This window comes from Crocuta crocuta, unplaced genomic scaffold (assembly GCF_008692635.1).
Source record: "Crocuta crocuta isolate KB4526 unplaced genomic scaffold, BGI_CrCroc_1.0 scaffold25, whole genome shotgun sequence".
Taxonomy (NCBI): Eukaryota; Metazoa; Chordata; class Mammalia; order Carnivora; family Hyaenidae; genus Crocuta; species Crocuta crocuta.
Genome location: NW_027532015.1, coordinates 7438130 through 7463230, shown reverse-complemented (window position 1 = coordinate 7463230; position 25101 = coordinate 7438130). Strand labels below are relative to the sequence as shown.

The 25101-nt window shown below is 38.8% G+C and overlaps 1 protein-coding gene across 3 annotated transcripts in view; it reads left to right on the top strand.

Moving 5' to 3' along the window:
* Nucleotides 1-11884, top strand: part of UTRN (utrophin) — a 563065-nt gene extending 551181 nt beyond the window's left edge. For all 3 annotated transcript variants that reach the window (XM_077776104.1, XM_077776105.1, XM_077776103.1), the window contains 4 exons: nt 117-225; nt 1452-1544; nt 7427-7449; nt 9820-11884. In XM_077776104.1, coding sequence (XP_077632230.1) covers nt 117-225; nt 1452-1544; nt 7427-7449; nt 9820-9828 — 234 coding nt within the window. In that variant the 3' untranslated portion in view covers nt 9829-11884. The remainder of the gene's footprint in view (nt 1-116; nt 226-1451; nt 1545-7426; nt 7450-9819) is intronic.
* Nucleotides 11885-25101: the final 13217 nt, after the last annotated feature.

Below are 25101 nucleotides of genomic sequence, written 5' to 3'. Positions count from 1 at the left end.
GTGCTCTGGGGTCTGAGACCAAAGAACTCTGTATGATTCAGTTATCCATGGAAGTAAGAAACAGAAATGTGTTATTTGAATCCATCCTCTGCCTTAACGTCTGCATGTGGTTGCAGCCGGAATCCGATTCCCGAATCAATGGCGTCTCCTCCTGGGCTTCACCTCAGCCGTCTGCACTGACCTACTCGCTGGATCCAGACCCTGGCCCACAGTTCCACCAAGCAGGTTGGTGTCCCCAAGACCCGGCTAACTCCCCTGCTCTGTTCTGCACTTCGCCATTGGTTGGTTTTTCATTTTAAACCACATTCTTATTCCCCGGTACCTTAGAGCAGAAAGGAGTTTCATAATCTTTTTGTGCTCAGCTGCATACAAAGACATTTTAACAAGACCATAAAAGCAAACATTTCAGAATAAGAATCTATAACAGATTTACTTATGTGCTGTGTAGTAGTGGATTGAATTTTGGTGAAAGATGAAGAAAAGTGCTCTTTTCGTTTTGGAATGAGCGACAATTTAATTTTGGCTTTGCCTTCAGAATGTTTCTTTTCTTTTTTAATAAATCTTCTGTCTCTAAAATTTATATTTGTACATATTCAGAATATAATCCTAAAGTATATTATATACCAAGTGTGGTTTTCTCTGCCCGGGTCTGGGAATTAATATTCTGCTTTTTCCATCCTCATCCCTATAGATATTGCCACACTTCCTGCCCCATCTGAGGCCAAGGTCTCACCCAGCCTATTTCATTGGTCACAAAGGGGACTTGTCACTGTTATTAGGAAAGCTTCTGTCAACCAGCATTCAAGAATGACATTTTGCTATTGATGAAATTTCAGTTCTAAAACTCTACTGAAGATGATATATTTTAACCAAATTAATTTGTTTCTAAGATATACTTTGCTGCATTAGTCAGAAGGAAACCTAAGGTAGTAATATTATCTTAATCGTTTTAAAGAAGTTTTAAGTTTTGCTATTGGTTATAGAATAAAAAACATCAAAGTAAAAAGTATCTTCTAAAATACCTCTAGATTTGTAGCAGTGTAAGTTAGCCCATGCCAAAATCTCCAAGAAGAATGAAGGAAGGAGAAAGAAACTGGCGGAATATTTTTTTATATGAAAAAATACTTAAAATGCAGACTAATGGAATTCCATCTAACAAGTTGAAATAAGATGACTGCGTTGCTTATCTTTCACTCATAAATTTTCCTTTGGCGCATAGACTCTTCCTACAGAAACATCTAATACATTTTATTTCTATGAATTATATTACCAACAAATGGATGCAAAAGTGGTTTTGCTATTATCCCTTAAAATAGCCCTTTTCAAGGAGACCTTTTTTCATGCTGATATTTAGAGCCCAGGATTAGGATTTTTCTCCCAATGTTGGGTTTTGGTGGAAGGCTGGAGGTACATTTCAGAACGTCTGTTGTTCTTTTTCTCTGTGGCCCCAGCGGCAGAGGACCTGCTGGCACCCCCACACGACACCAGCACGGACCTCACGGAGTTTATGGAGCAGATCAACAGTACCTTTCCATCTAGCTGCCGTGAGTATGAGGGATCCTGGCACCTCCACTCCGCTGTTCCCTTCCATTTCTTTTTTTCCTGCTGGGGCCCTTTGTCTTATCTGGTAAGATAGCCAAAGCCGATGTTAGAAACAGGACTGAATATGATTTGAGAATAAATCAAACATTCTATATGTCGACAGAGCAAATGAAGCTCAGCCTACTTACCATCACGTCACTGCGCAGGAGTGATAGTGCTGCTCTCTGTGAGGTTTCGTTGTGCCTTCTGAATGGTCACATGAAGACACATAAAACAAGTCGCTTTAAAAGAAGTTACCCTCTTCCATGCAAAATGTGTTACTACTTCAAAAAAGAGCTTTTAGTACCAAACAAGGCATGAAAAATAGTCCTTTCTGATGTAATTCCCCCTCTCTCTTTTTTTTTTTTAAAGATTTTATTTTTAAGTAATCTCTGTACCCAATGCAGGGCCCAAACCCACAACCCCTAGAATAAGAGTCACACGCTCCACCGATTGAGCCAGCCAGCCGCCCCCACTCTCTTTTCTTCAGACATTGTTGTTTGAGGTCATCAGATTCAGTTCTGGAAGGGGATTATTTTCAGATATTTTTTTTCTCTTTTATTTTCTTTCTTCTGCTTTCTCTTCTCATGGAGTGAAACAGTCACTGCATAAAGGCCAAATAATTGGTGGCATCGCAGATTATGACCCTGTGACTTTTCCATATGAACAACCAAGAGCCAGAAAATAATCAAATGAAAGCAATCCAAATCCCAGAGGAAATTACATAATGTTCTTATTTATTGATTTTCCCCCAAACTTTTTAAATTCAGCCTCTTGTCGTCTCACAGTTTCTACTGAGCTCTCACCAGAAACACTTGTGCAGTTTCAAAAGGCAGCTGTGTACTTGTGTGCATGCTAACCACGTAATGCCACAACTTATTTTAAATAATCTTTTAAGGAAATACAAATATATTATTCATAATTTTAGGGTGATTTCCACTCAAAATGATTTTTAAATCTAGGCAGCCATTGAAGTAAGATTTTAGTATTATGTATACTACTGTAGATATTAGATCTATGTTATATATGGTAGTACATATGTAAAACTGCATCTCATCTCCCCCTTTTTCATCCTGTCCTCAGAAAATACCATCCTAAATGATGAAAAAAGGCATTACCAGGAAGGTAGTTAAGTAAGATATATTGACTTCATTAAAAAATATGCTTCAACTTCTACAATTCTGCAGTTTATAAAAATGCCATCATTATCAGGAAGTGGAAATAGCGCTTTGAAATATAGTCTTCCCCGAATTTTCAGAAGTATTTTCCTAAAGGACATAGTACATTTTCTATAAGCACATAAATATATTTATACTCTGGAATGTGTCATTTTCCAGTTATTATCTGTGATTATACTTCTCAGAGTTTCCTGAATTGTATTTACTACAGGGAAGTCCCTATACTCACTCCCCAAAAACATGTACCCATGTGTGCAAAATGTGTATGTGTGTGTATGTACGTACACACACATACACATGCACACATACTTTTTTGGCCTCCTAGAGTCTCACAAAGGCTTAAGAGGATCAGCTGAAGCCCCTATGCTATCAGATTGTTACTTACTTTCTAGGTGCTGTTACAGGCACAGTAGATGAGCAGATCAAATCTTTCTATTAAGGTTGAACTTTCTAGGGAGATTTTGATTCTGATTTGTATGTTATTTAATGGCTAGATAAAACCTCATTTTACTCTCTATAAAACCCAGCATTTCAAGATTCAATTTCTAAGTGAAATTACTTTTTAGTTCAGCTTAAATCCAAATTATTAATTAGTTAGGAACAAATTCTGTAAATCAAAGCCTATTTAGAAGTTTGCATTTAAATGTCATGATGAACATGTTCCATTTGAAAGTCAGTTGGCAATGAGAGTTAGGATAGGAAATATGTTTAATTAAATGCTTGACAGTGGCTATAGATGTATAATTTCCACATTAAAAATTTTTTTTAATTTTTTTAAGCTTAATTTTTTTGAGAGAGAAAGACAGCATGAGCAGGGAAGAGGCAGAGAGAAAGAGAGGGAGACGCAGAATGTGAAGCAGGCTCCAGTCTTTGAGCTGTCAGCACAGAGCCTGATGCAGGGCTTGAATTCACAAACCTTGAGATCATGACCTGAGCTCAGGTCGAATGCTAAACCGACTGAGTCACCCAGGTGCCCCTCCGCATTAAAATTTTTAAATGTTTGTTTATTTTGAGAGAGAGGGAGACAGAGTGAGTTGGAGAGGGGCAAAGAGAGAGGGAGAGAGAGAATCCCAAGCAGTCTCCACATAATCAGTGCTGAGCTGATGTGGGCCTTGATCTTATGAACAGTGAGATCATGACCTGAGCCAAAATCAAGGTCTGATGCTTAACGGACTGAGCCACCCACATGCCCCTAAAATATTTATATTAAAAATTCATGGTGTTTCTTTTTTTTAACAGCTTGTCACAAAATAATTACTCTTAAATCTTTTTCATAATATATTCTTATATCTAGATATTATAAAACTCTAATCTGTCATATTTTAGAAGAGAATATAATTAAATATAAAAATCGCAAGACAAAAATGATTGAAAAAAAGAAATGAGCATGTTCATCTCATTTTATGGCCTCCCTTAAAGGGTACATGTAAATTCCTATTTATTATTAACAGATATTATTGGTTCCTGAGAATAGTGTCTACCTTCAGTGGGACCTACATGGCAGGTTTGAACTCCTACTATGTACTGGTGTTTTTTCCACCTGTGCCCGTTTGTGTTGTGAAGGTGGGTTATGGAGCCCTAATATTCCTCAATGGGATGCTGGCCCCATGTTCTCATAGCCTTAAGCTTGTACATTCACAATTATTTAACATAAATATAATTTTCTGTATATGGGCATTACTAGTCATGTGTAATTTTAAAGAGTTCAAGTATATCTCATGTAAGAAATGATGAATGATCTGTTTTATAATGCCCTGAATTTTAGATCTTATTATTGGTGGTTTCTGAAGTTCTGCTGTTCAAGTTTCATTTGTGCTTGTCATATTTCTATTCGATATTTTGGAGATAAAAATCTCCAAGATAGAGGCACCTGGGTGCCTCAGTCAGTTAAGCGCCTGACTTTGGCTCAGGTCATGATCTCATGGGTCATGGGTTTGAGCCCCATGTTGGCCTCTGTGCTGACAACTCAGAGTCCGGAGCCTGCTTCAGATTGTGTCTCCTTCTCTTTCTCTGTCCCTTCCCCACTTAGTCTCTGTCTCTGTCATCAAAAATGAACATTAAAAAAATTTTTTTAATCTCCAAGATAGGGACAGCTTTCCCTTTAAAAAGAAAGGCTTAATTTGTTTATTTATAAAATTGATAGATATTTTTAAAGTGTCTAAAGTTATTAGACCTTTTAAAAATTGTTGCAGAAAAGATATAGCACCTCCCTTAGACTTTATGCCCAATACATGTTTCTGAATTGAATGAATGCATGAATAGATAATTATATTTTCTAACCAGGAAGGTTTAGTTGGTAGTTTCCCAAGATAGTATACAGAAGGTTTGTAGGGTTCATTTGCTTTGTTGCCCCTTTTAAGTTGCTCAGCTAGCAAATATTTTAATAAACCTTTGCATTCCCAAAGCTTCCTGACCCCCTTTGGATGATTTCTCAAAGCAAATCAGATTGGCACTCTCCCAATGCCAGACCAATCCCGTGAGCCCCTGTTAGTAATGAGAACTTTAAAACTGCTTGTCACCAGAATACAATGAATTGATCTGCATGTTAATCTTGACTTTTGATCCTTTGTGGATTAAAAATTAGCATGGTCACAAGTGAATTTACACTCTCGGCAGTCCTGGAATTAAAATGAAACTATAATCATAAATCCTAATTGCATGAATTGCCTACTTAAACATGGCAATTTTTTTGTGCCTATACATTGCTGTGCATAACACTTTAGAATTTCTGTCTTCAATTAATATCTGAGTTGTTCCTGATAGCATCCTTGAATTATGAACTTTTAAAGTCTTCTTTTACTGATTTACATTAAGTTCCAGAGCAAAGAGGAAGGTGTTTTCATCTTTTCATGCAAGGTGTTAATGAAGGGAATTTAATTGTGTTGCCGATTAACTAATGTACATACTAAAATTTTCACTAACAACTCTGTTTTATTTATGTAAAATCCTCTCTGTTTTTCATTTGTCATCCAAATATTGAGGATACTAGTACTGAAGATTTTTGATTGATAGACCAACAAATGCTTTTAAAATTATTTCCTTTAAAAAATTGTTTTTAATGTTCTATTTATTTCTGAGAAAGAGAGAGAGAGAGACATACACAGTGTGAGCAGGGGAGGGTCAGAGAGAGGGGGAGATACAGAATCTGAAGCAGGTTCCAGACTCTGAGCTAGCTGTCAGCACAGAGCCTGACACGGGGCTCAAACCCAGGAACTGCGAGATCATGACCTGAGCCGAAGTCGGATGCTTTACCGACTGAGCCACCCAGGTACCTCCAAATTACTTTTTATCTACAGGCATATTTTCACTGTGAATTGCCTGTTTATTAGACTTGAGTGGCATTCATCACAAACTCAAAACCTACCAAAAACCAAGAAATTCCTGGTTTCTTTTAAAAATATGTGGGTGTAGTTTGTTCAGGGGAAGACCCTTAGCCTTTTATTTGATAAAGAGCTATAAGGCTCTCAATGCTGGTTTGGAGCAACATGGATCCAATTTCTGTTTGAGTCTGGCTGTGTGTTACAAATAAGAGAAGTATAGTAAGAGAAGTGTGTATAATGAGAAGTAAATGCAGGTGGTGATCTTGATATCTGTGCAACGGAGCACTCCCTCAACATAGCTCAGTGGGAAGGATGTCCACTCGTGTTTTCCTGCTGTAACTTACGCATCTGGTAGGATTAGGCTGGCTGGATTTTAGCCTCATTCTTTCCCTCCAGGCATCGTAAAGTTGCCCTTCTCATTCACTCTGATTTCCTCACAAAGCACCCATTATGTGGTCATGGATGCCTTTTTTTTCTTTTTTTCCTCAGTACAAAAAGATGAGAGACGGAAAGAATGCAACATGCTAGATGATTAGGGACGATTCTTATTTCACCCAGATGTTCTCAAACACGAGGGTGCAGAATATCCTCCAACCTACCTGCCCATATCTGCCTTCACAGTGCCCCCGGGGCATCCACACTGTCTGTACTTTCTGTAACCAGGAAGGACTCAAGCTGCTCAGCAGCGAGTGCAAATCAGACATCATAGAACAACCTCTCCAGTGCTTACCCCAACGAGCACAGTGATTAGCCCAGGTGCCTAGAAGACTGGGGATTTGGCTAGCCCTTTGTCTGCGGCAAGCACATTGCTACCAGCATCCCTAGGCCTCTGGGGTGAGTGTGAGCCAGGGCAGGCAGAAACTGAACACTCGTGCCCCTTTGCTTCCCAGATCACCTGCTAGTCAGAATTTGTACTAGTTAGCAAAATATGCAGAACTTGCTGTGTTCGGATACATAAACCAAATACACGGCATGATTTCAAGAGGAAATTTAGAGATTTTTTTTCAAAACTAATTATTCACTGAATGCTTCGGTATGGACTTATCTGAGAGAGCCAGCATATGTTTCACATATTTTGGTAGAATTTTTATATCTTAAAGGACATAGGATATGAGAAACTAGGGAAAAGAAGCTAGTCTTTGTTAAAACTTCTAGCCAAAAAAAGAAAGAAAGAGAGAGAGAGAGAGAGAGAGAAAGAAAGAAAAGCCAAAAACCCTTTCTTATTTTCTTATTAGCACCCATTCAACAGCTGAGAGCCGTACACTCCACACTTTTGCACGCCTGAGAGGGGGGACCAGCAAAATCACCGTAGCACCTTCAATTGATTTCTTTTGTTTTCTCTTTCAGCCAATCTCCCCAGCAAACCACAGGTAAGCGTCAATGGGTTGATTGGCTCAGGTGTCGTTGATTACAACCTCAAGTAAACAGATTAGCTGTTTTTGATTTCAGTGCTAGATTTTATTCCCCATGTAAATTAGTAAACTTGCTTGACATTTAAATGTTAGTTAATTCTGTACAACAGTTTGTCAGTCTCCAGGGAACCCTTCCCAAGCCAGTTCTTCCAGATGCCCAGGATACCAAGTGTCCGATCCTTTGTCTTCTAACAGCTTTTTAAGGGCTGCATAAATACTGTGCAAAGCTACCCTGTCTGGATTTGGCTGAGCACTGTTCTCCCAGATATGTACTTAACGATAGCTGTCACAGAACACTGGCTTAAGAACAGTGACTGCAGCGGTACCCAAAGTGGTTTTGTTACTTTGAGAAGGAAAAAGTTTTGATTCTTCATTTAAAAATTTGCTGAGACTGGGGAGGGGAAAGTATGCTGAGAAATGTTGGCAGCTATGACTTTCTACCTTCCAGTATTTTCCTTATCAGGTGCCCTTAGTACCAATGAGCCACAAGACCACAGTAAATCTTTGGAGAACATTTTCTTTCATGAACATGTTTGTTAATCTTTAACATTCTGATTGTGTTACTGTCTTGATGGCAAGAGGGGCTGGGATCCTAAGGAGAAGCTCAGACAGAAGGTCTTTAGGACCTGGAGGGAAGAAAAGGGAATCTCAAGTCAATTAGCAGCTGTGACGGGAGAGGTCGGGTGATGGAAGGACTTCGTCGTGAAGAATCATCTTCTGTTGCTTGTGTTGTCTTTGTGAGTCAGAAGCTAGGGCTTCAGCAGGGAGTGAGACCAGGAGGAGGTTCCAGGGGTGTGAGGAGAGACTGGACGACGTGCTGTAGCTGCTTGGAGATCAGGAAATCACAGACAGGGAAATAGTGTGACTGCCAGGCAGCATTGAACATGACTTACAGTGCCTCCTTATGAATGGCTGGTCTGCAAGGCTGTGTGTTGTCTCCTGGTCGCCACATTCAAGTTCATAAGCACAGGCACCAGAATCAGGCTGAGTATAGCATTTAACCAGAATTGAAGTTGTGATTTGGCCAAGAGAGTAAAACTATTCAAGGGAAGAGGCAAAGGTATAATGATGATTAAGCAAGGTATCCAAGCTTGTATGGAAAGAAGTCATGATATATTAGGTGCAGGAGACAGAACAAAGGTGGGAGGAACAATGGATGACATTAGCTAATGGTGGATGGTATTGGGGTCCTACTGGAAGCAAGTGGGAAAGTAAGGTGGTTGTCAGAAGACAGGATGATTGAAATTGGAAGTGGTGGAGGGGTTGAGGTATTGGTGATGGTCCATTTGGAACTTTGAGTGATAGACAAGGGTGGCGGACAGGTTCCCTGGAGGGGAGGAGTTCAAGGAACTGAGAGGCCAAATATTTGGAAGAATCATCTGTGTGGACATTGAAATCCCTAGGATGCAAACATAGTTTTAACATGACGGCAGTGAGCCATTCTTCAAGAAGTAAGGGAACATGACCCAAGGGGTCAGAAGATGACTATGGAATGGGCGGTATAATCTGATGGCATGAGATTCACAGTTGGGTGGAGAGAGAGAGAGGGAAAAAGGCCTGAAAAAAACAGTGTGGACCTAGAAAGGATCTATTCAATACATGAAGAGTGTAGGAGATAGAAAATAATCCTATGCGAGATGGTTTTGGAGGAAGTTGTGTCTTCAGGGGAGAGCCTGATATTGATGAGAGCAAGTATCTGGAGCATACATTCAGAGAAGAATTGAAGGGCATGGATTTTAATGGTGATGGACCCAACTATGTGACCTTGCCTTCAAAAGATGGATGCCATTCCCCTGAGTGTAGCCCGGATTTATATCCTCTCTTGCCTACATGTATTGGCCCTGTCCTTAAACTCTGATTACTGTCTTTCGTGCCTCTTGTCTGGGCCCCAGCTTGGGTTGGAGACCAGTTGGAATTGTCAAGGATACCCCCTCAGCTGGAGACCTCCCACAGTCCCCCAGGGAAAGATAGGGTGCTTGCACCAGCCTAATTCACTCATCTTTGGTACCTCCAGCAAGAAAAAGCTGAGTCCTCTCTATTTTAACTTCGTTTCCAGCCTGGGCAAGAGAAAAGTCTTCCAAACTTCCTTTACATTGTCTGCAATGATAAAAAACAGACTAGACTAGACGCCTTTGGGATGAAAGAGAAAGACTTCATCTCAGGGAGCAAAAGTCATATGGAAGTAAAGGGTCTCCTTTGAACACAGCAAAATGGGGTTTGACTAGTTTTGAAAGAAGTACTTTTATTTCCCAGAGAGCTGACGGGTCTCTGCTACCTGTAGTGTTCTACGTAAATGTTGTTCTGACAGTACTGTTTCCCTTCCCACAGGCAATGTGAAGTATTCATCTAGCCAGTCGACATTTCCTTACTTACAGTGTTGCCCTTTTCAGCAAATGCCAATTCCAAGTTCCATTTAATCAGAAGCTCCATGGCTCCTTGAAATATGCTGTTGAGCGCTGACTGTGTGTTCTACTGAAGGAGTAAAACACTGACTATCCAAAGAGAAAAGGATATTTTGTTTTTATAATAATCATATATTATTGTTTATTGTTTTCTTCTTCCCTTTCTATGCAACTGTAAATTAATGAACAGAGTGGTATTTGGAAATGGTATTACATTTGTCACTGATTTGTATACTGTATACAGCATTGGGAAAGTGGGTGGGGGCTTTCTAGTATTATACCTTCTTTTTAATAACCATGACAAAAACTGCATAAGAATTAGAAAACAATGTTACATTTTTGCATTCCTTCATATTAACCTTGTACAATAACTTCATTTATTTCTTCCACTCTTTTACCATTATGTTTTGGTTATTTATAATTCACCAGCCACATGTCCACATAGATTTCCTATATTTGTTTCCATGATTTGGCCAAATTAATGTTCATATATTTCAATTAAATATTTATGTATTGAATTAGGTTACATCGCTACGTGCCACTTAACTTTATTTGACATCATACGTTTAACTTCTTTATTGACCACTTGGATAACCACAGTAAAAGTCCCAACTTTTACTGGGCCTAACTGGCATTCCTACTGGGATTTGTTTCCAGCATTTTATTTCCCTGCTCCATGTAATAAGCAGATCTTGATTTCTTTATTTATTTCATGTCCCAATATATATGATAGAGGAAACTTAGAACAGGATTATAATAGTCTCAAGGATCATTTTACCAAAGGTTACCCATTTAAGTATATTTTCATTTGAACGCAGAAAGAAAACATGGGATTACATTTCCTTAGTTGCTAAGTCTTGATTTTCATCATTAAATACACAGCAGACCTTTACTTAATCGTGCTACCAGAACACATCTTTGTCTCGAATTCCCTTTGAAGAGAATTTTATTTTTCTTTATGTATACTTTTCTTTATGTATACTCAAGCCATTTGTAATTCTCAAAACTCCCAGTTCTTTTCTTCCTGACAGCAGACACAAATTTAATGCATGTTTCATGTTACCTTTTGGGTGAATGATTACATCTTTTATTACTTTTCATTTGATCAATATATTTGGAAAGGGTGTTTATCAAAAGCCTATGTCACCGCTTTCATAGAGGAATGAAATTATGCTTAGATGGTGGTACCCCTGCCTTTGAGTAAATGCTGTTAGGTATTTGGTTCAGCTTCTGATTTAACATTTAATTGATTCAGTTGAGACATGTTATGTAATTACCAAATGTAGAGAAACCAAAAAAAAAAAGAAGAAGAAGAAAGAAAATCATGTGTTTTGATTTAAGTGTATGTGCATTTAAAACATCAGGACATTTTAACTTTGGGTTCTCTTGAACTGGGATTTGGCCAGAAGGAGGCTTAAAGTTAGAAATTGCTATTCTTTTAGAATAGATTGGGTGGGTTGGGGGGCAAGGGTGTCTATTTGCAGCATAGATATTTTGAGAAGAAAATTGTTTTATATAAGAGGAAAGCCATGACCACCTTTCTACCTCAGATCCATCTTCATCCATTGTGTTGGAAATAGCTTTATGCCGCTGCGGTCTGCAAAATCTAGAGCTTTTATCAGGCCACATCAAACCCAAGAAAAGCACCTATTTAAGGAAAAAAACTTTCCCTGAACTCTGAATGACAAGTTGTAGATTTGGTGTCTTCCTTGTTCTTACTTTGAAAAGTTATGTATTAATTTTTTTCTGCTTGTAATTGTGTGTGACATGTCTCCTATCTGCTATTAAGGAAAAGCTACATAAAACCCTACATTGTAACCTTCTAGGTAATAATAAATAAAAAAATATATCACAGTAACAACAAGGGGAAATAAGTATGTAGTTCTTTTGAAATAGGTGGTAAAGAACTAATCATAGACTATCATCTAATCTGGTTACATGTTGTATTTTTCATCCTGAATAAAAGTAATTTTAACACAAGATGACTTTGATATTCTTGAGCTGTGTCCATTGAAAGAATCTGAGGTTTGAGTGTACATTTATGAAAATAAAATATGAAAAGAGCCTGTATAATGATAAAGCTATTATTTTCTTCTACTTTCTCTCCTACACAATGAACACATTCTTCCACTTGTTCTTACTATCTTTCTGTGTGTCCCTCTCTTCTCTATTACTTATATAATTCTCAGTTCCCTTTACAAATAGAAAGCTTATAGATAGGGAAGAATAATGCTGGGTGTTAAAAACATATACATGAACATATATGAAAACATATTTTGTTTTAATAACTTGGGTGCTATTGGTATTTACTTGATTCCTCTTCCAAATCTACTTTTGATTTCATGCCCTTAAATAATGTGCTTTTTATACATGCACTGAGTTTTAACTATTCTGGTAGTATGTTTAATCCATTCCTGAAGCCATCTTATAGGAAATACAAGAATTGTATTACTTGATTCTAAAAGTAAAAGCTATCTATGCAATAGAAGAATCCCCAAACATGTAATTTGTTAGAAGAAGACAGATACATTCTAAGGAATATACATTTTAAACATCCTGTTTACCCCAAAGTAATAGTCACATTAAGCATTCCTTAAGGAAACAATTGTTAAATTCCAGTGACCTATTGAGTAGGTATTTGTTAAGAAAAGTGAGAAAACACTAAACCTTTAGCTTGTTATTTCTATCATTGAGATTATAAGTACATTTTTTAAATCTATTTATTTACTTTGAGAGGGAGGGAGAGGATCCTAAGCAGGCTCTGCACTGCCAGCACAGAACCCAATGTGAGGCTCAAACTCATGAACCATGAGATCGTGACCTGAACCGAAACCAAGAGTCAGATGCTTAACCGACTGAGCCACCCAGGCGCCACCTGTACATTTTTAAAGAATAGTTTGCTCTTGGATTTCTCTCTGCTGTCCCCCATTCAACTGTTTCAGTCAACCAGCTATTTCAGAGGCCTTTCTAAATTCATTAGTTGAAAATTTAATGTAAATACAGTACAACACCACTAACCCCAAACTACCCAGCACTATAGGTGGGATCCAAATACTTCACTGCATACAATATTATCTAGTGTTTTTGTGAGGTTAATTAAGTGATAGGAGCGAGCCCTTGGTGGATGTGAGGAACCAGTCTACTTGTGCTATGTCCACTCCCTGGGGTGTTTGTTGTTTGTTGGCATGCAAATCTGTGTGGCAGCCATCAAACCTCGGTACAAGCAGGTCTTTAGCTTGGGATGTGAGGTTCAGCTGATCGGGGAGAACTCTTCTGCTCGCGGCTGGACTTGCCCATATGTCTGTGGTTGTCTGGCTGTTGAATAGCATGGGGTGGCTGGTCTGGATTGTTGCAGCAACCTGGCTGGCTTCTTTCACCCACTAGTGAGCTAACTGGGTCTGTTGCCCTACACTGACCCAAGTATGGGTGTGCAAAAGGAGGGCTTTGCTGAGAACTGGCACAATACCATTTCTACTAAATTCTGTTGGTCAAAGCAAATTGCAAGGCTAGGTATGGGGATTAGATCCCAGTTCTTTGATAAGAGCAGTTGCAGAGTTACTGAGGGTGTGGTTCTAGAGAGGGGCCATCAGATTTCACTATATGAGCTTTGAGGCAGATAAAGCAGGTGACTTAGACCAAAATATTAAAGTGTCCATTTCCTTGGGCATCATGTCCACTGTCTCAATGGAATGGGAAATGAGTGGACTCTATACAAGGCATTCTTTTTTTTTTAAATGTTTATTTTTGAGAGAGAGACAGAGTGTGTGTGTGTGTGTGCACATGAGTGGCGGAGGGGAAGAGAGACAGGGAGACAGAATACAAAGCAGGCTCCAAGCTCGGAGCTGTCGGCACAGAATCCCACGCAGGGCTCAAACTCACAAGAGATCATTACCTGAGCCAAAGTCAGACACGTAACCGACTGAGCCACCAAGGCGAATACAAGGCATTCTTCTAAAACAAAGGTCAAGAAGATCACCTCCTCCCCAGGCTACCAATCCAATTTCAGAAAGAAACACACGTAGGAAAGCTTGGCATGTCTCTGCCCAACCTTCTGTTGGAGGAGACCTCAGGACTGAAACCAAAATTAAGGGAAAAAAATAAAAAATGTAAATGAAAAATGGAATAAAGGGGGTTATTATTTTAAACTGTTCAAAAGGTTTGTTCAAGCTGAATTGTTAATTTTTAGCTGGAAGAACACACAATACATGGAAAGTTTTTCACTTTGTCCAAATGAGTAGGACACATGCACTATTGTGTCCCTGCCAAAGCATTTGTTTAGAAACATGCAATTTACTTGCACTTTCTATAAACTTAACCAACCAACTAATCTCTTATTTTGAAGGCATTCCAATTGGTGACATAGTTTCATATTTTAGAATATTTGCAGTATATGCTCGGCTTCAGATATTCTCTTACAGACAGCTTATTTTTGGGGGGACTCTTTTGAATTTTGTATGTGGGTAATTAGGGAAAATTAATTGACAGTTTCCATCAGGCTATCTTTGTCCTCTTCCAGAGAACACAAATGTTGAATTCATAATTAAATGAGATGAGTTCCCAGCCTGCTATGGGATGTAATTACAATTAGTTCCTGATATTCCTTGTTTTAGGTCACTTTTCAAAAATATTAGGATACTGATTTTTAAATTTTTACCTCAAACCAATTATTTTTTAAATTTACATAAAATAAAATATTATAAAACTGTTGGAAAGAATGAAGTCATTCTACTGTAAATCCGACCCAGGTGAGCCTATCAAAATCTAGAACAGTCTGATTCATTATACCCTGTGAATCTCATGAGCCATGTTGATTGATTGGCAAATTGTGGACAGCCACACATTCCAGGGGGGATGGCTACATTACACTTTTAAAAGCTCAGCCCCATCCTACAGGATCGTCCTATATCATGTTCTCCTCTTACGATCACTATTCTTACTTCCACCCCCACCAAGCAGGCTTACATTGTCAATGATGCCTAAAATACGGCACTGCTTAGTACAAAACAAAATGCATGCTGCATACTATCTCCCCCTCCCCCAAATGTCAATGATGAATTAATAAACTGAAAAAGGCAAAGAGGAATGTTAGAATTAACCGTGGATCAAAATTGTGCTTGACTTGAAATGTAGTGGCTATAACTGCATTGAAAACAAAATATCCACATACCTGGGCTGTGTGCCGCACTGCTCAAGCTGCCAAAGACTGAATGAGAGAACAAATCCCCACCTTGGGGAGTTCCTAATCTGGTGGTAAGCCCCATAATAAGCAAGTGGCAACAATAATAGTAACAGGAGCAGGAAGAAGGATTAATAGGTCCCTATAAGAACATGTAGTGCCCTCTAGACCCCATGGGATGGGGTTCCACATACAGTTCAAGGAAAAACATGAAATTCACCTATAGAGAATCCTACTAACTTCACTGGGATGCTTCAATGAACTCATTAGTGATGTTAGAGTCCTAAGAAGACATCATAATGATACTAAAACTGCACTGGATGGAGCAGCATTTCCCCAATAAAAGAATTCCCTGGTTAAATAATTTAGGAAAAGCTACATGCTCTAACGCCTTTAAAGATTCACGGTGCACATGAACATATTGAAAGCTTTTAGAAATCCCGAAGGAAAGAAACCTTTAGGCTAACTGTGTGTTACTCTGCATTTCTAAAGCATTTAACAACAGAACCCTTTTGTGGCTTACCTATCAGCATCTGCCGTGTACGCTGTGGATGCTGAATTAATGTCACGAGTTTTAGTCTTGCAAACACATGAGTGGTGATCCCATGCAATCTAGAAAAGTGATAATTGAGTAGTGAAACAATCTGAACATATTCCTTTGAGACGAGGTATGGAGCGTCCGTGGTACTGGGTTTTATCTCCCCCAGATAAATGGTCTAAGGGGACTTCCTGGATCGAAACAATTTAGAACCCAAACCTATGAACAGAGGGACTAAAGTTTTTGCCACTGCAATTGGCCTGGCCTCAAAGTCTAATTAACTCAACCTTAATCAGTTTTTTGAAAGGATAAACACAGCTAGATGTTACAGCATTAAATTGTGGTCCTTAGATCACATTCCTCAGGGAATCACCTGGAGTCTGATTAGCCCCTTTGTAGAACTACTGAGTGAAGTTCTCCGGACCATGCTCAGGAATCTGTTATATACGCCTGCCAGTTTCCCAAATAACCTGTGGATAAGACAAAGTGGAGAGTTTGTTTGCTTGCTTGTTTTGGTAAAAGTAATAGGGGAGACCACTACTTGACAGAATTTTTGCAGTGTCTCTGAGGGGAAAGGGCTTGGTTAGGATTGCAGAAAAACCTAATAGTTTAGGAGTAGTAGGCATAGCAAAGTGAATGTTTTAAGGCAGGGGTTTTTGAAGAATTTGGGGGGATACAGTTGTTTCACATTGTCTGCTAAAAACTGAATAGTTTTTTTAATGTTTATATATATATGTATATATTTTTGACAGAGAGAGAGAGAGAGAGAGAGCGCGCATGCGTGAGTAGGGGAGGGACAGAGAGAGCGAGACACAGAATCCAAAATAGGCTCCAGGCTCTGAGCTGTCAGCACAGAGCCCAATGCGGGGCTCAAACTCACAAGCCGTGAGAACATGATGTAAGCCAAAGTCAGACCCTTTACCGACTGAGCCACGCAGGCGCCCTAAAAACTGACTAGTTTGATGTTCACATAACTGGTCTTTTCAGGAAGTTTCTAGAACAAGGAAGCTATACTAAAGTCATAATCATGAAGACAGAGGAAGAACAAAACTAGGTTAGTGAAGACAGTGGAATTCTCAACTCATTGTCGACAAAGTTCAGTGGGCGTAGGCACTCTTGTTTCTCAGCTTCTTCAGCCTGAGCTGAAGGATAGATAATTAATATTTGGAAACATGATGAAGCCACGACTTCACCATGATTTGTGGTGTCACAATTGAGTGTCATGTTTCCAAGGTGGTTGTTTCAACTGCCACTGAGTGTCAGGTTTTCCTGTTCTTTTTGTCAAATGATCATTTATTGGATCATTAGATTGGGACCACAGCTACACACAGCATGCGAAGCTCTGGAGCTTACAGATCTGAACAGTACAACCCAGACAAACAGCAGAGTTTGTATTCCATTTATCAACCGAGAACCGTAAGCACCCAAACTAAACCCAGAGAATAGACACTATCATTCCTCTGATGAACCTGCAGAATTAGATATGGAATTACAAGCAAAAATGTTTAAATTTGTAATTTTTTTGTTTGCATACTGGATTTTTGTAAGTAATATTTTAGATATCGAAAGGGTCTAGAGAGCTGTCATCATAACATTCTTTCTCTAAAATAACACCTGTTCTCTTTAGAGGTCCATACTACACGGCCACTCTATTCTGAATGAACCACCTGTTATTTTTCTGTTTCAGTCTTAAGATATGTCCCATCAACAAACAAAACTAAGTTTTGATTGTCTAAAGTCGTTCCCAGCATGTCTATTCAAGGGCTTAGACAGTTTGTAAACAGATGTTAGATAGTCATAAGTGCCTCCTTCCAAAAGATAGTGGAAAAAGAGTAGTGGGATTCAAAGCACTATGATGATGTCCAGAAATATGTAAGGGAGAAAAGAATGGGATTTAATAGGAAGTAAGCCTATTTGCAGACAGATGTTGTTTATTTTCAATGAGCAATAAAGAATTTGCCCCATTTAAGCTCAAGTTTAAAGGAGATGCTAAAAACAAGTGGACAGAGCCTGCACTTAGCTGTTTAGCTGTTGTGGCTGGTGCCTTTAGCAAGGTAAGTAGACTTTTGCCACCAGGTAAGAGAGAAACTATAGTACACTATTAGTCGCCAATGATTCACAAAAAGTTGAGTCAGAACACCCAGGCCTTGTTCAGATCTCTCATATTATATATAATTAGACAAACCTGTGACAATTGGGTTGGCTCAGAGTGGGAGGTTTTTGAAGAGTTCATTGTAACGCAAGAAAGAAGTGTTTGTACTTAGATTCCAGAAGCAGTTGGGTACCAAGGATTTGATTGTGTCCTACAGTGATGTGGAGATTCAGAGCAGCTAGGAACTGCAGTAACCAGTGAAATCCTAGAATCCTCTTTATCATCTCTTAGTTCCTACCCTGGGAAGGTTTAACAAGGCCAAGCCTATTAAGAGAAAAGAATTTACCTCCTCAGAATAAATCATGTTCTAGGTAATGAACTTTACTTTGACAAAATTGTAATCTCCCTTTGGAAGTCTTATGTCTCCTCTGAGCTAAAACAGTAAGGAGACGAATGGAATCAATGTTAGAGCTCACCCCAACTCAAGAAGACCAAAAAAATGGTCATCCACATATTGGATAAGAATAGAATCACAAGGAAATTTAGGTCCTAGAGTTGGTGGTTGAAGACTTGTGAAAAGTAGGAGGGGGTTTCCATAATACTTTTGGTCATAGCAGTCAGGTATATTGTGGATTTTTCTAGAAGGCTAACAGTGATCAGTTATTTTGACCTAAAATGATATCAGTGCAAGCAGCATACAGACGTGCTAGTGTCCAATTGAAGCCTCAGGAACCACCTAAAAGAAAACAGTATTTGGGGTTGACACTACACAGAAGCAGGGAATAACTCACCTCATGGTCTGAACAAATATATATTCCATCCCCTGCAGGGATGTCATGAGTGTTATAGGGAATACTACAAGGTATTATGAGTCCTTAATTAGACTTTTGGCTATGGTTTGTCGTCCATCTTTAACTCTGGGTAAGAAGACACCGCGAAAGTTTGAGTTGATATTTAGTCAGGGCACTCTTAACCATGATGGGCCCAGCCCCAGGAATCCTACTTATATGAGTAGAATAGTCTGCCCACAAAAACTTTGATGTCTCCTTGAGATCTGCAGTGTGGGCTTGATTTGGATATGCAGGCATTGGTAAGTCACTGTCCAAATTAACTATGCCATTAGGATGAATAGGGGCCCCTCAGCTATTTCAAGAAAAGAACTATTAACATACTTAGTCTGGCAATTCAATTTGCACAGTAAACCACTCTTTATGAAGTTAGCAGGTGTGCATGTTCATTAAGGAGGAAAACATGTTCCATGGTTAGAGACCCCAGGGCGACAGTTATGGACTGGGACACAGGGAGTGTCTGAAGATTATTAGAGACACCTACTGCCTGGTATTCTAATTGCTCTGTGTTCTGTTTTAACATATTCTAATAGTTTGCTCCAAAGGCAAGGTTATATAACTGATAGAATTTCAGGTGGATATTGCAGCACCTGTATCAATAAAAAATTTGCAAGATTTCCCTTTACTAGAGAAATTTCACCTTGTAAGTTTGAGGCTAACACAGTGCCCCCTCAGAGCACCTTCACTGATTATTCACTATGTTCCTTTAGATTCTGGGCTAACACAAGATAATTCTTTCTCCAGTGCATTTTTGTTTACAGTAATAATTTTTTTATGGTTTATGTCTTCACAAAAGACAGGTCTTTTCCACATGGAATGACAGGTGGGAATCATCTAGCTGATTTTTTTGTTTTTCTTTTTGTTTTCTGTAAGGCCACGTTTTTGTTCTGAGTCTTCTGGTTTTGTTCTAAATTTGTTTTTCAAAATATTCAGCAAAGCATAGGAGGCCTGGTAATGTGGCTATTAACCATTCCAGTTTTTGCCTTCATATTAAATTTCCTATCTCTAGCTTAAGACTATTAACAAAAAGTGAAAAGAAAAGTGGAGTCACATCTGCCTCAAGATTTACTTCTAAATTTTGCTGAAAAGTAGTAAAGAGTCTGTTCTTGAAGTATCAGACGAGCTCCTCCTTGCTTTGCCTACAAGACTATGTCATAGCCCAATCTATTCTCATTAGAAAATCTTTACATATAAACTCCAGAAGACTGTGCATAGCACTCCTACCTTTTCTAAACCTCTCTAGACCTATGTAATTAGGCCTCATTTCAGTTACTCTTGAGATCTTCCCAAATCTGCCTTATTCCCCTAATTTCCTGCATCTGAATTTCCACTAATGCATTAATTAATTGGTATAAATCTGGAAACCCTGGATTATTGGTTTCTAAAGTTATCCTGCATTCCTTTGCAAGTTTCCTTCTATTTTATATAGGGTTTGGAAACTATTTGACAATGGCTTTCAGCCCAGAGTGAGAACTAGGCTTAAAACCAAGTGTAAGAGGTTTTCCTGTTCTGAGGGTGATTTAATTTTAAGTGTTAATTGAGCACTGGGGTTTCTGACCAGCCAGGCAGGAAGGGGAGAGTGCCAGAGGGAAAGATCCAGTAGGGGAGAATGACGGTGTGCAGTATGGTGGGAAAGGAATAACACGATAAAGGCAATTGAGTCCATCTTGTGATGTGAGGAAATTCAGAAGGGAGATAACTTTATATTTTTCACATTTCCTTTTGTTTTGCTTGAAAATTTTCTTAAGGAAACAATTTTGGATCTGGATTTCTCTCAGATATTTCCTTATACCAATCAAAGTTTGCAGACGGTGGATGTTTGCAATGTTGTTCCCTTTTTGGTTCTATGGAGCCTCTCAAATGAACAATTCTGATTATGCCAAAAGTTCCCCCGAACTGACAACTGTAATTCTAAATGATCCCTGTTGAATGATGCCATTTGGAAAGTAAAGCTCATGATTTGGAGTTGGAGTGTAAAAATGTGAAGCCTGGACACCCAGCCAGAGGGGATACAGATGTATGCGTGGAGGGAGACAAACCCATAGGAGTCAGGGAAGGGTCGGTCAAAGAGGTGCTGGTGCCCCTCATGGCTCAAGGCCCCCAGCCTGATGGCCAGGCTATCTCTCATTATTACTGAAAACAGAAAAGCTTGGAGAGATCTTTCCCAGAACTGGACTCCCATGGACAAAGCAAATCAGGACTGAGGACAGTTCTGAGGTGACTCAGAGTCGCAATGTCCTAGTCAAGAGCGTGGGGCTGTTACAGTGAGGAAGTCTAGGTAGGGGGTGGATCAGAAGTCCAAGGTTGTCAAATTCTGGCTCCCTAAAAACACAAAACAAAACAAAACAAAACAAAACGAACAAGGAACACTAAAATAACCTATTATAATACAAAGCCGGGTTTATTTTATTTATTTTAAGAGAGAGCACCCCTGACAAAGTCCTGGGTAGGAAAGAATATGAAATTCTGGAGACTGTTTATAGTAGATATTTCAGTGCAAGTGTTTAATTAGGATGGAATAAATATCATAGTATAATAGTTTAGGATTTGAGGACACAGCGAGGCAAAGATTTTAAGTTGAGGGCTTTAAAAATTGTGAGGAGTGAGGGCGCATAGGTGGCTCAGTCGATTAAGCGTCCAATTTCCACTCAGGTCATAATCTCATGGCTTGTGAGTTCAAGCCCCACATCAGGCTTGCTGTTGTCAACTTGTCAGTGCAAAGCCCACTTGGGATTCTTTGTCCCCCTCTCTCCACTCCTCCCTCACTTGCTCTCTCCTATAAATAAATATATATTTTTTAAAAATTGTGAGGAGTCAACAGATGTTTGATGCTATCTATTAAAGAGTTGAATGCTTTGATGTTCATTTAAATGGTGTTTGAAGAAGCTTCTGGAGTAAACAATGGGGTTATTTGTAACATGTGTCTTCCCTGGCAAGAGATTCTTGAAATAATAAAACCATGTTGACAAAGACAGGGGCATACTGAAGTTCTGTTAGTGAGGATGCCTAATAGCAAAATTACATAAACATAAGCAGTAAGCTATGAGTGCACAAATTTTGGAGATACATTTTTACACTTCATTTCAGTTATACCCCAAGTTGACTGCGTATGCAATTGTCATATTATTGATAAAAATAGACCACAAACTTAGCAATATTGATAATAAAATTAAGCAATGAGCATGTAATTAATAGGGTTTAAATAACACCTCTTCACTGTACTTTCATCTTCTCCATCATACAAATATTTATTCAAAGTTACAATGTGATATTTATATTTTGACCTGAAGGAAGCCTCATGTTAAGAGTAGAGAAACAGAATAGGTCATTAATTTTGCCAGGGGTAGGGTGTGAGGTAGGGAGTGGAGGGGATTATCTTATTTTATCAACTCAAGCTAAAAACACAATACATATATTTGACTACTTTTGGATATAAAGAATTTGGTTGAAAGGGGTGGGAGCAGTGGCCTAATATATTCAAGAGAAATCCCAGTAATCTTCAATCAAATTAGAATATGGTTGTCATATTTATGAGGGAAAAAAGAGCTATTATTGCTAAAGTAGAATCTTTGGACTAATATCAGACTGATGAGGAAGGATAAAGCAAGCTGAGGGCAAAGTACAAGCTAGCACCTCCACCCCCAGGTGGGATATGTGTGATATTCCTCGGACACTTCCTGGATACCCAAGAACCAACGGAAGGGGTTGAAGTGCTAGCCATGGTGATGTGAGAAACTAAGGCAAATGAAATATTCAATTCCTCTACTGCCTACAATCCATTGACATATCCTTGAAATAGGCAGAGTGACCTCCTTCTAGGAACTCAGCTGCCTTGATAATGACACTTTGTTAGGACAAAAGGGTATCTTGGCTTAACATTATTCTGACCCCCTGGGATCCTATGAATCTACTTTAACATAAAAATTCCTTTGGAAACTTTCTTTATCTCAAATCCCCCAAGTTATATGCTGGCAATCATACTCCAGGCCTATGGCCCACTGATAAGCATCTGAAGGGTCTCATGACTGAGGCTTTACTAAATAGTAATAAATGGCATTTTCCTAATGACAGCTAGCCCCTCAAGGTCCTGGATATCTTGCTTCCAAAATTCCTTAAAGATTTAATCTGTCCCTAACACCCTCTGAACCTGAAGGTATATAATCTCAAATCTCTCTGTCCTTGTGCTTTAATAAAATCTTCTTTTTTGCATCAAAGATATCTTCAAGAATTATTTCTTGGCCATTGGCCCCAAAACCCCATCAAGAAGATCCTTCTAAACAATATCATCAGTACATTTGAGGTTATTTCTTTCAGACAGTGCTTCTCAGAATGTTATCCCTGGACCATCAGCATCACCAGGGAACTTTTTAGAACTACAGATTCTTGGGCCCCACCTCAAAAACACTGACTAAGAACTCTGGGATTAAGTCCAGCAATTTTGCTGGTTCTAATACAGGTTCAAGTTTGAGAGCCCCTTGTGTAAGGCAGAATCAAACTGCACTGAGACACAGATCATTGTGTTTCTTCCAAATGGTTTGGGCCATGGAGATTATAGGCACTGAAGAAACCAATCAGAAAGCCAACAGAGGCTGGGCGATTTTCTGTTATAGTAACAAATTATAGTTTATAAATGTTTTTGGAGATCTCTGAGGGCCCATAGAGTTAGAAAACAATTGTTACAATGCTTTTAAAAAAGGTAAAATTATGCCTCTTATAACATGAAAAATATAAAATGAACACAATTCAAAACTTTTACATAACTCATTAGATTGAAAGAACTAGACGTTGAATCAATGCATTAGAATATTTTAAACTGAATCAAAAACAACAACATTAAGACTAGGGATTTGCAGTTGAGAAATATGTGAGGACACAAACTTTTTGAAGGAAGAAGTGTAGATAGGAAAGAGTAGATATGCAGTGTATTAAGGAACTGATAGATCAAGAAAGCACATGAAAACTGATTAGGAGATCATTAGAAACTTTAAGAGTACCTTTTTAGTAGAGGGTATATGCAGATTGCCAGGGACTAATTGAAGAAGGGGCTCATGGGAAATGATCTGCATTAACTCATTTAAGAAGAAGTGTCACTGTAAAAGAGAAGGAAAATGTAATATGAACCATGGAGTAGCAATGGAGACACAAAGTTCTTTTAAGATGGAGTGTCCATTTCAGAGGGTTCTGGTCTACAAGAGTAACATGCCAAGATAAGGGAGAAAAAGCTAAACTCAGAGCAAGAGAGACTGCATCTGGAATCTTAATATTCTATTTCAATAAATCTCCATAATAACCATGAAGAGCCTGGAATTTAAGAAAGTTCTGTATCCATTTATTTTGCAGTTAACAAAGGGAGAAATATCTCTGAAAGTTAACTTTGTTCTCTCTAATAGAGAGTTGACCTATATTCATTCTATTAGCAAATGTTTGTCTAACTCTGTCTCTCTGTTTCTCTATCTCTGTCTCTCTGTCTTTGTCTCTCTCTGTCACACACACACACACACACACAGCTCAAAGACAAAGGAGAGCTTGATTTAATTCTCTTATTGGTCAAAAAACTCCACGGAGAAGTTACAATGCTCATTTATCGTAACAATCCCAAGTTGGTCCCCATTTACCATTCCATTCCATTTTGGGGAAAACAGGAGGGAAAGATGAAGATTTCTAATGCTGAGAAAGTAATTTGTTTTAAAAATAGCTTTACTGTTGCCAACAAAGAGTACTTGGTGATCCTTAGAACAGGGGTCTTTCCTACTTAGCCACCTTTAAAAGTTAGTAAGTCCTCAGGGTTGTGGGTTTGAGCCCTATGTTGGGTGTAGAGATTACTTAAAGATAAAAATCTTTTTTAAAAAAGTAAAAATAAGAGCTAGTAAGTTAGTAAGTCTCTGAGCAATACAGTACTTCCATATTTGAACATTTCTTGGTCTGAGGTCACCAGTTTTCCCATGATTAACAAGAACTAAGTGTTTTCTTCAGGGAGTCATGGGATAATTCCTCTGACAACATAATTTCTATAACAGCTAGGAAAGAACATGTGCTGTTACTATTGAACCTTGCAATTGTCTGTAATTATGGTAGATATTTAATAAGCACAGAACTTCATGGCTTCATGCTTTCTTATGTGACTTCCCTAATGTAAAACTGGTCACTAAATCTGGTCACTTTTTAGTCGCCTGTGGGCCTTGGGAAAATACAATCACCTCTAAGCTCCTCAATCTATTCTTCCCGGACACTTCGCTAGAAATTTAAAGTACCAACCCTCCCTTTATTGTCTATGTTGTCAGACATTCATGCTAAACTCCTTACACACATTGCTCTGGTCCTTATAAAACCCCAAAGAGTGGGTAATTTGTTCCCATCTTACAGAAGAGAGAATCTGTTCATCATGGCTGCTTCCTCCCAGGCAACAGGAGGGCCTGCCTGGGCCTTGAGCCTAGACATGCTCCACTCCATAGTTGTGTTCTTACCTCAAAACTCAGCCTCTCAAATGGGCAAGGCTGCCACAGTTCATTCAATATCAGTTAGGCTAAAATTCCAAGGAGGCAAGGACACTATAA